Source organism: Pteronotus mesoamericanus, unplaced genomic scaffold (assembly GCF_021234165.1).
Source record: "Pteronotus mesoamericanus isolate MK-2021 breed Mesoamerican mustached bat unplaced genomic scaffold, CSHL_Meso_final scaffold_705, whole genome shotgun sequence".
Taxonomy (NCBI): domain Eukaryota; kingdom Metazoa; phylum Chordata; class Mammalia; order Chiroptera; family Mormoopidae; genus Pteronotus; species Pteronotus mesoamericanus.
The window spans coordinates 9,887,275-9,898,291 of record NW_026555326.1 but is presented as its reverse complement, the minus strand read 5'-3'; the positions used below and the strand labels follow the sequence as shown (position 1 = coordinate 9,898,291).

Below are 11,017 nucleotides of genomic sequence, written 5' to 3'. Positions count from 1 at the left end.
ACAAAAATAATTTTTTCATTTTCTTTCCTGAAATTTTGTTTATTGTTAGTATGTAGGAGTGCAATTGATTTTTGTACATTGATTTTGTATTCTGCAAGTTTACTGTACTTGTTTATTGTTTCTCATAGTTTTTTTGTGGAATCTTTAAGATTTCCTATATAAAGAATCATGTCATTTGCATAAAATGATCATTTTACTTCTTTATTCCTAATCTGGATGCATTCTTTCTTTCTCTTGCCTGATTGCTCTATGTAGGACCTCTAACACTATGCTCAATAAGAGGGGTGATAGTAGCACCTTTGTTTTGTTCCTGATCTTAAAGGAAAAGCTTTCAGTTTTTCACCAGTATGATATTAGTTGAGGTTTTGTGGTAATAATCTTATTATGTTGAAGTAAATTCTTTCTATACCTATTTAATGGGGTGTTTAAATTATAAATGAATATTGTGTTTTATCAAATGCTTTTTCTGCATTTATTGATATGATCATATAATTTTTATCTTCTATTGTGTTAGTGTGTGTGTTATATCAATTGGCTTGCTTATGTTGAGCTATTTTTATATCATGGAATAAACTCCATCTGATCATGATGTGTTATCTGTTATTGTGTTCAATTTATTTGTTTTGTGTTTTTTAGAATTTTGCATCTGTATTTACCAGAGACATAGGCCTTCAATTTTCTTTGTTGGGGTTATCTTGGCAAGTTTTGTATTAGGGTAATTTTGTCCTCATAAATGTGTTAGGGAGTATTTCAACTTTTTAAATTTTTTAGAAAACTTCAAGAAAAGTATATATTAAAACTTCATTGAATATTTGGTAAAATTTACTAGTGAAACCATCTGGTCATAGACTTCTAATTTTGGGAAATTTTTTATGGTTTTAATTTCCTCATTCTATATCTATTTAAAATTTTCAATTATTTGTGATTCAGGCTAAAAAAATTATATATTTCTAGGAACTTATCTATTTCTTCTAGGTGGCATATATTTCATAGTATTTTGTATGATCTATTGCATTTCTGTGGTGCCTCTTATAACTTTTCCTTTATTTCTAATTTTTAATGTTTGAATGCTTTCTCTTCCTACATGAATCTAGCCAGATATTTGTCAATTTTATTAATATTTTCAAAGAACAAGCTATTTGTTGCATTACATTTTTATTATCTTTTTGCTCTCTATTTTATTTAATTCTGCTTTTATTATTTTTTTGTCTGCTGATTTTGGGCTGCACTTGTTTAATTTTTTTCAATTTTTAAAGGTGAACTGCTAGGTTGTTTATTTGGACTTTTTTTCTTGGTTTTTCACAGATAAGCTTGTAGTGATATAAACATTTCTTACTATCATTGTTGTTATATCACAAAAGTTTTGATATGTTGTATTGTCATTCTCATCTGTCTCTGTAGTTTTTATCTCTTTTTATTTATTTTTGACTCCGTCATTTTTTAGCAGCATATTGTTTAGTGTCTATATATTTGTATGTTTTTACCTGTTATTTTTTGCAGCTGATTTCTAGTTTTGAAGCATTGTAGTTGGAGAATATGCTCAATATAATTTCAGCCTTCTTAAGAACTGAGTGGCTCAAAAAACTATGGTACATTTACACAATGGAATACTACACAACAGAAAGGAAGAAAGAGCTACTAGCCTTCACAACAGCATGGATGGTACTGGAGAGCATTATGTTAAGTGAAATAAGCCAGGGGGTGAAAGACAAATACCATACGATCTCACCTATAAGTGGAACCTAATGAACAAAACAAACAAGCAAGGAAAATATAACCAGCAACAATGAAAGAAAAAAGAAACCAACAGAAATGAGAGGGGAGGAGAGAGGAGGGTAACAGGGGAAGGAAGGGGAAGGGTCAAATCAAGGAACATGCATGAAGGAAACATGGACAAAGCCAAAGTGGGGAAAGATTGAGGGAGGGAGGTGGGGCTGGGTAGAGCAGGGGAAAGTGGTGGTGGGTAAATGGAGACAAATGTATTTGAACAATTAAAAAAAATTGTTAAAACTAGTTTGTGTTCTACTATATGGTTTATCTTTGAGAATATTTATGTGCACTAGAGAAGAATGTATAGTCTTGTGTCCTGGTAAAAAAGAGTCAGAAAATGTTAATTATGTCCATTTGGTCTGATGTTTTGTTTAAGGCTGATATTCCTTAATGATTTTCCACTTTGATGATCTATCCATTGTTGTCAGTGTGATATTGAAGTCCTCTATGTTAATTGGGATTTGTCAGGTTTTTTTTGTTTGTTTTGTTTTGTTTTGTTTTGTTTTTGTTTTGTTCTGTTAGTGGTTGCTTTATATATTTGGTCCTTCTTAATACGGTGCATATATATTGATAAGTGTTATGTCTTCTAAATGTATTTTTACTTTATCATTATAAAATGTTCATCCTTTTCTCTTGTTACTCTACTCTGCTACTCTGTGCCTTTTTATTGGTGAGTTTAGTCCATTTACATTTGTGTGTGTGTGTGGTTACCACTATGTTTATATACAATAAAGTTTTATATATACAGTGGTCATTTTTCTCTTGAATATACCTAATCTCTACCCCCTTTAAAAATTCATACATTTACTCCCCTCCTTTTATGTTTTCGTTGTCACAGATTTTTCCTATTTTTTATGTTGTTTGTTCATTTCCAAATTATAGCAGTTTTGTCTTCCTCTTTTTTAATGTTACTACTCTTTTGGCTTTTATGTGATATTTAAGCATATAGTACCCTATTCTAAAAGTGGGTTGTAATGTCCTGCTTCTGTCTTTCTGTTGGTAATCTTACTTGTAGTTTTGTGACCTTTTATTCTTTGTTTCAGTTAGAATAACTGCTTGGAATATTTCTTGCAGTAGAGGTCCTTTATTGGTAAATTTTCTCAGCTTCTATATGTATTGAAAGTCTTTATTTCTTCTTTGTATCTAAAGAATAACTTTACTGAACATATTATTCATGACTAGCAATTTTTTAAAGTAGTTTGAATATTCCATTCCACTTTCTTTTACCTTGTAGGTTTTCTGTTGAGGAATCTGATGAAAATCTAATGGGATTTCCTTAGTAAGACACTGTCCCTTCTTTTATTCCCAGGCTGCCTTGAGAATTCATTCTTTGTGTTAATTTTTAACAGTTTTAATGTAATGTGCCTTAAAGAGAGCCTTTTTGGATTGAGGTAATTGGGGGTTTTGTTTGCTTCTTGAATTTGAGGATCTAGCTTTTTCCATAGGTTTGGGAAATTTTCATCAACTATATGTCTGAATAAGCTCTCTGTTCCCTTCTCCCTCTCTTCTTCTTCTCATATGCCTGTTATTTTATATTGTTCTTTCTGATAGAGTCAGATAGTTCTTGTAGAGTTCTTTCATTTTTTTTTTTTTATTCTACAGCTTCTCTCTCTTTTCCTCTGCATCATTTCTAGGTTTCTGTCTTTGTTATCACCAATTCTTTCCTTCATCTCATCAGCTGTATTTCCTAAGCTCAGGATTTTGTTCTTTATGTCTTTTATTGAGTTCTTCATCTCAATGGTTTCCATTTTGTTCATTTTAAAAGCTAAAATCTTTTTGGTAAAATACTAATTTTGTTCATTTATTTTATTTCTGAATTTATTAAATTGCTTATCTGTGTTTTTTTTTTTGTAACTTATTGAGTTTTTTCATGACTGCAACCTTGAATTTTCTGTCATTTAAGTAACATATTTTTATGTCTTTAAGTTTATTTTCTGGAGATTTTTAAATTTTACTTCTGAGCTGCCTCATTACCTTGATTTTTCATGGCATATGAACCACTAAGTTTATATACAATAAAATTTTATATATACAGTGATCATTTTTCTCTCAAATATACCTAATCTCTAGCACCCTTGGAAAATTCACACATTTACTCCTCTCCTTTTATGTTTTTGTTGTCACATATGCTCATTTATTATGTTGTATGTACATTTCCAACTATAGTAGTTGTTGTCTTCTTCTTTTATTTTATCAAAGCCAGGGTGGCCAGGCTTTGTTCTTTTGACCTCCATTCTTCTTATTTTCCTTTTTTTGAGGAAACTCCATACTGTTTCCATAGTGGCTGTACATTTTTATCAGCAGTGTATGAGGGGTTCTTTTTTCCCACATCCTCTTCAACACTTGTTATTTCTTGTATTGTTGATAATAGACATTCAAACTAGTATGAAGTAGTATCTCATTGTGGTTTTGATTTGATTTGCATTGCTTTTATAGCTAGTGAAGTTGAACATCTTTTCACATATGTGTTGGCCAGTTGTATATCTTCTTGGGAAACTTTCAGGTCCTCTGCCAATTTTTTAAAGTTGGATTGCTTGTTTTTATTGTTGTTGTTGTGTTGCATGTGTTCTTTATATATTTGGATATTATCCTCTTATCAGATATTTTTTTTTGTGCATATCTTCTAACCTCTGGTTGGTTGTTTTTTTGTTTTGTTAACTTATGTGTATGTGTGTGTGCACATGTGCATGTGCATACAGAAGACTTTTAATTTAATGCAGTCTCATTCATTTATAATAATAATTTTATATTGGCATTTATTGCATTATTCAGGTTAATTTTTATTGTTGTTCAATTACAATTGTCCCACATTTTCCCCCATTGCTCTCCCCTGCCTTGCCTACCCCATCCCACAGTCAATCCCTGCCCTGTTGTCCATGCCTATGGGTCCTCAGGTTAACTTTTGATTTTACTCAGATCATTAGTTTCATAAGGGGATTTATGTGGTATATTCTTTGAGTTTTTGAATGTTCAGATATGCATTTATTTTGCTCTCATAAGAGAATAATAACTGGCCTGAACAAATAATTTTAAGATTATCTCATTACCTCAGAATTCTCTAATATTTCCCCACAACATTGAACATGAGCTATCTGAAGCCAGTGTCTTAGAGTTCAGAAACAATGGATGATACTGAGTGTGTAAACCTTTCTCAACAATTCTGAGCACAATTCTGTGAGTCTTCTATATTATAAAAGTAGAGGTTTTAGGGCTTTTTTTTTTTCTCCCAAAGACTTCTCCCTGAAATCTTAGTGTCTGGCATATCTTTGGGCACCATATAGGCTCTGATTAAATGTCAGTTGAATGCTTATATGAAAACCAAACAAAGGAATGGTATTTAAACTACTTTCAGCCTGCCACACCAATTATCAGTGAAAGGAACAAAAATTAACTCTCAACACAGTAATTAATTTTCCCATGAATATTGTAGTACCCTGGGGTCACTTCCCTGCATCCAATAAAACTTCTTTCTAATCAGACACCACTGCAGGGACACCAGTGTGGACTCTGAAGGGAAGTCTGCATGGCTTCTCTTTATACTCAGAGTACCTGTAGACACGCTCAACTCGTTTAGGGTGTAGTGGGGATCCAAGACCGCTGCATATTCCCTATAGAACTATTCATACAATATGCATGAACACATGTCTTTCAACTCACCATTTCCAGGTTAGTCCCACTCATGTGACAATCCCACCCTTTAACAGTGACAATTAGTATTACAGGAGAAACTGAGCAAAACAGTATTTTCCTTAGATTATCTAATAATCTGCACTGTCACTGCTGCTCCTTTTTCACTGTAGATTATGGAAGTTTACCTGCAGATTATATAGCTATACTCAAAATTTCCAGTGTCTTCTGATAACGATTTTTTGAAGAGCAGAATAAAAAGACAGAGGGGAGTATGACAGGACAGGGAGAATAGACACAGCAATGAGAAAAGTGACAGTAGTCTCCAGAGGAAAAAATAATGGATAAATAGAAAAATAGAGAAGACCAAAAAGAGGGAGAAAGGAAAAAGGTGATCCTAATAGGAGGAAAAGGAGAAGACCACAGAAAGATAAAGAGCGGGGAGACTGCTGGAAAGACCACTGGGCACTACTGAAGACCTTCTCTCAGTTCTTCTTATAGAAAAGGATGTTGAAACCCCAAGTGTGGGTTTGATTTCTCCAAGGCTAAGAGGTACTGAATTTTCTAGTCAGACCACAGAATGGAGACTTTGTTATGAGCTAGAACTCATTTCATAGTTGTTGGTGCAATGGGGAGGTTAGGGGGCAGGCAAGGGCAGAGATAGAATCTGGAGGCCAGCTAGAGTGGGAGAGATGGAAGGGAAGTAAGAGACCCTGTGGGAGGCTTGTGGCTGAGGGAGGCAGTAGGGTTTCTCTGACAGGGAAGTGAGTAGAGAAAGAGGTTTGTTTGTTTGGCAAAGGAAGTTAGATAAAAGTTCAAAAGGATTTGAAGGGGACGCTGATACCTGAGTTCTGAACAGTTTGTCCTGCCGAGACATCATTCATCTAACAGAGCTTCAATGCTGCTTCTTCTGCTCCTGCTCTTCAAGAAAATTCTCTGTCATGGGCCAAGCACAGTAGGTAAGAAGAACTCAGGTGGAAAAACATCTGTGGTTGGGCATAGCAGGGTGGAGAAAAAGTTCTGGGGAGGATCTGGGAGCAAGGAGTAATGCTCCTATTGGGTGTTCTTAGAATCTGCATGCCAGGCTAGTTCCAGGCAACATACCCTTGACCCCAGTGTTAGCTTCTGTCTCTGATTTTGGAGACTAGAGGTTGAATCAGGGAGAAGGGGTTATGTAAATATGTGCAAACCCTGTAACTATTTCCATTTTTCTTTTGCTATATGGACCTCTCCCATTATTTCACACTTTCTTAATGGTCATTTCTCTCTCAGCTACCCAAGTTCTAGGACCCCATCATCCAGCAGCAGAAGAGCCCCTCTCCTTTCGCATGCTCCAGATCTCCTCCTTCGCCAACCACAGCTGGGCACACACCCAAGGCTCAGGCTGGCTGGGCGAGCTGCAAACTCATCGCTGGGACAATGCCTTGGGCACCATCCGTTTTCTGTGGCCATGGTCCCAGGGTAATTTTAGCAAGGAGGAATTGAAGCATATCCAGGCACTATTGCAGTTGTACTTCCATAGTTTCCCTCTGGAAGTGCAGGCATTTTCCAGTCAGTTTCAGTTTGAATGTGAGTTTGCTTTTTCAAGCTGATATTTGCATGGGGGCTCTGTTCAGGGGAAGATGGTGTGTGGGTTCTGACTATCTTTCAACCTTGCTTACCTTGTTTTCTGTCTCCCTTGGCTCACTCTCTCTACTTTGCTTCATCCTTCGCCACCATTCTCACTCTACCCCCATCCCACCACATACAAAGAAAGACATACATGTACATATCTCTTCACACCCCTCATATGCTGGCTCCTTGGAATAGTTGTCTCTTTTTGGTGTTTTTTCCCTCACCCTTGGCCTCAGACTCAGCTTTTACCAAACAGGATCTTGCTCTTCTTTCCTTTCAGCCTGATTGTTCAGGTGGTTTAACCAGTACCTAACCACTCCTAAGAGAGCTCTTCCTGACTTGTCTGCTGTTTCTAACAGTCTTCTTATCTAGCCCCTTCAAATTGTTTCAACACACCTTTGTTATCTTCACATTTTCTTCCCACAAATTTCTTCTTCTTTTTTTTATTTTTAGTTGTGTATTTTTTTAAAATTTATTTTCTTTATTTTTTCAAATACATTTGTCTCTGCCTTCTTCCCACCACCTTCCCCTGCCCCCTCCCCCTCCCTCCCTCAATCCTTCCCCTTTGGTTTTGTCCATGAGACCTTGCTACATGTTCCCTGATCCTCCCACTTCTTTCCTTTTCCCCCATCTCCCCCTCCCTCCATCCCTCTTGTCTCTGTTCATTTCTTTTCCTTTCATTATTGTTGGTCTTATTTTCCTTGCATCTTTGTATTGTTGATTAGGGTCCGCTTACAGGTGAGATCATACAGTATTTGTCTTTCACCCCCTGGCGTATTTTGCTTAGCATAATGCTCTCTAGTTCCATCCATGCTGTCGCAAAGTGTAGTAGTTCTTTTTTTCTTTCTGCTGCGTAGTATTCCATTGTGTAAATGTACCATAGTTTTTTGATCCAATCATCTACTGATGGGCATTTAGGTTGCTTCCAAGACTTGGCTATTGTAAATTGTTCAGCTATGAACATTGGGGTTCATAGGTCCTTTTGAATTGGCTTTTGTGATTCTTAGGGTATAGTCCCAGCAGAGGATCAGAATGGCCACCATAAACACATCAACAAACAACAGGTGCTGGTGAGCCTGTGGAGAAAAGGGAACACTAGTACACTGTTGGTGGGAATGCAGACTGGGGCAGCCATTGTGGAAATCAGTGTGGAATTTCCTCAAAAAGCTGTAAATGGAACTGTCTTCTCCTTTTTCTATCCAAACTCTAATTTTCCATGGCATTTGCCAGAATTTTTTTCCTTGTATTCTTTTATTTTCTAGATTGTTTACTTTCCTTCCATATACTTCTTTCTATATTGACTCTCTCTCTTCCTTGTCCATCGCCAGATCCCTTTGAGCTCCAGATATCATTCGGCTGTAGAATGCATTCTGGGAAGGCTTCAGGCAACTTCTTAAATGGGGCATATCAAGGATCAGATTTCCTGAGTTTCCAAGGAAATTCCTGGAAGCCATCTCCAGGAGCAGGGAGTCGGGCTCAGAATGTTTGTAATGAGCTTAATCACTACCGAGTTATTAAAGAAATTGTGCAGAGCCTTCTCATTGACACCTGCCCTCGATATCTGGCTGGCCTCAGGGAATCAGGGAAGTCAGAACTGGAGAGACAAGGTGAGCCCAACTTTTTCTTCCCTTATATCTTTAGTGCTTTAATTCTTGTATCTGAGTTTTTCACTGTTTACCACCCCTTGAAACCCATAATAAGGGGCTAGAGGGTAACTGTGGGTTTAGGACTGTTTCCAAGACAAGAAAAAGAAGTGATTATTTAAACTGCTAAGGTACCCAAGTCACTATACTCTGGCTTAGGATACCCTTTTAAATTCCATTTCTTCTCATCTTCTCCTTTCCAGTGAAGCCAGAAGCTTGGGTGTCCAAGGGCTCTAGTCCTGGTCCTGGCCGTCTGCTGCTGGTGTGCCATGTCTCTGGCTTTCATCCAAAACATGTGTGGGTGATGTGGATGCGGGGTGAGCAGGAGCAATCAGGCACTCAGCAAGGTGAAGTCTTGCCCAATGCTGACAGAACATGGTATCTTCGAGTAACCCTGAATGTGGCAGCTGAAGAGGCTGTTGGCCTGACTTGCCGTGTGAAACACAGCAGCCTAGGAGGCCATGATATAATCATCCACTGGGGTGAGAAAGAACTTGGGCCCAACTGGGAGATGGTAATCTTCCCTTAGTTCCAGGGTGAAATGAATAGGAATGTTATGTACAAGAGAATAAAAGTGGGAAAGTGAAAATAAAGAGGATAAAGAACGACAGCAATTAAATTTTAAAAAAAGGAAGTAGATGATTCTAATTACTAAAGAGGAAAAAAGATCTAATGGTTTGGTAAAAACAAACAAAAAACAAACAAACAAAAAAACAGAAAAACACCAAAAACAAAAACCAAAAACCAAAAAGATAGAGACGGGATAAGATAAGGGTCATAGACTCAGGAAGAATTGAAATGAACACTCTAGAAAATACAGAAGAAAACTCTTGGAATGTCCCTTCCTTATAAAATGAGAAACATTAACAGAAGGAGAATAGAGAGTACTTCATTGATTGACATTCTTATTTTATTCCCAAGCAGATGGATACCCCATCCTCCTGATATGTATCTGTTTGGCTGTATTAGTTACCCTGGTTATCTTGGTTGTGATTAACTCATGGTTTAAAAAGCAGAGGTGAGACTTCTCTTGTTCTGTTTCTTCAACAGCTTATTAATTCATTATATTTTTCTCTAATGTTTTTCTTTCTTCCTCTTTTATAATTTCCCATCTTTTATCAAGATCCTTTTCTCCTCCCACAGCTCAAATCAGAACATCTGCCCTCCCCATGTATCCAAACCTATCTTTCCCACAGAAGCCAACATCCAAGAACCTAGTAATTCAGGAAGTTTTCTCTGCTTAGCACAGAAATTATGGATCAAAAACAGATTACAGAAGAAATGAAAGATAAGCCTAAACCAACTCTGATGACATTTGTTTTACATTATACATAAGATACATGTCTACTTCTTGTTAAATATGGTTCATACAAATAAATAAAATGTGATTTTGTTAAAACATCTTGTTCTGGCAGAGATTCTGGCTCATTTGGAAACCTTCTCCTCTCCCCCATCTGGTGACAATCTTTTTTCTGCTTTGGCCAGATGTTGTTTTATCCTTCAAACTTTAACTCAGGGACCTGTTTTTCATGGAAGCTTCTGTGGATTTCTTAATTGACATCTCAACACAAGTACCATATGAATTCACCTACAGATGAAATCTAATGAACAAAATAAGTTAACAAAATAGAAATAGATTCATAAATACAGAGAACAGACTGACAGCTGTCAGAGGGGAAGGAGGTTAGGGAGCTGGGCTAAAAGGTGAAGGGATTCAGCAAAAAACCCCAAAAGCCCTCATAGACACAGGCAACAGTATGGTGATTACCAGAAGGAAAAGGAGTTGAAAGCGGGTAGAAGAAGGTAAAGGAGGGATAGAAGGTGATGGAAGGAGATTTGATTTGGGATTGTTAACACACAATACAACATGCAGATGATATATTAAAGAATTGTACACCTGAAGCTATATAATTTTATTAACCAATGTTACTCAATAAATTCAGTAAAAAAGAAATAAAAGTTCTGTAACTATGAAAAAAAGAAAGAAAAATCTCTTACTTTCTTCCCAAATTAGATGAATCTTCCTAAATTTATTAATCTATTTGTACTCTAAACATTGTTACTTAAGTTTTTGCTCTTCTTTTTTTTTAATATCAGTTCCTTGAAAGGAGAATTTAGGTGTTTATATTTGTGTACATGACCAAAAGCATAACCTGAATTCAGGGACAGCTTGATAGGCATTTGACTTGTATAGTTATTCCCATCTTGAAATTTTTAATAATTTTTTAATGCGATATTGTATTTTGATTTCGTACTTGCCCCACAAATTCTGTAGCTTGTTTCTGCCTGACTATGATATATTTCAATTATTCCAAATAAAATAAATTTATTGTCCAGTTAGGTGATATTGCCTTAATTCATTC

At 36.2% G+C, this 11,017-nt stretch overlaps 1 protein-coding gene across 2 annotated transcripts; it reads left to right on the top strand.

Annotated features, from left to right (window-relative positions):
* Positions 1-6,249: 6,249 nt before the first annotated feature.
* On the top strand, positions 6,250-9,942 carry LOC129062461 (T-cell surface glycoprotein CD1e, membrane-associated-like). 2 transcript variants are annotated; one of them, XM_054563475.1, is made up of 6 exons: positions 6,250-6,356; positions 6,670-6,966; positions 8,340-8,618; positions 8,858-9,136; positions 9,579-9,672; positions 9,798-9,942. In XM_054563475.1, exons 1-6 carry the CDS (start codon positions 6,296-6,298, stop codon positions 9,937-9,939), a joined length of 1,152 nt encoding a protein of 383 aa, XP_054419450.1. In that variant the 5' UTR covers positions 6,250-6,295; the 3' UTR covers positions 9,940-9,942. The 2 variants fall into 2 exon arrangements, with proteins under 2 accessions (XP_054419450.1, XP_054419449.1); XM_054563474.1 differs by having other exon boundaries at positions 6,613-6,966.
* Positions 9,943-11,017: the final 1,075 nt, after the last annotated feature.

Coding starts and splice junctions, on each gene's coding strand:
- LOC129062461 (XM_054563474.1), top strand. CDS start 6,296: ATGCTGCTTCTTCTGCTCCTGCTCTTCAAGAAAATTCTCTGTCATGGG. Junction 6,967..8,339: donor CAGTCAGTTTCAGTTTGAAT/GTGAGTTTGCTT, acceptor GTCCATCGCCAG/ATCCCTTTGAGCTCCAGATA. Junction 9,137..9,578: donor TGATATAATCATCCACTGGG/GTGAGAAAGAAC, acceptor ATTCCCAAGCAG/ATGGATACCCCATCCTCCTG.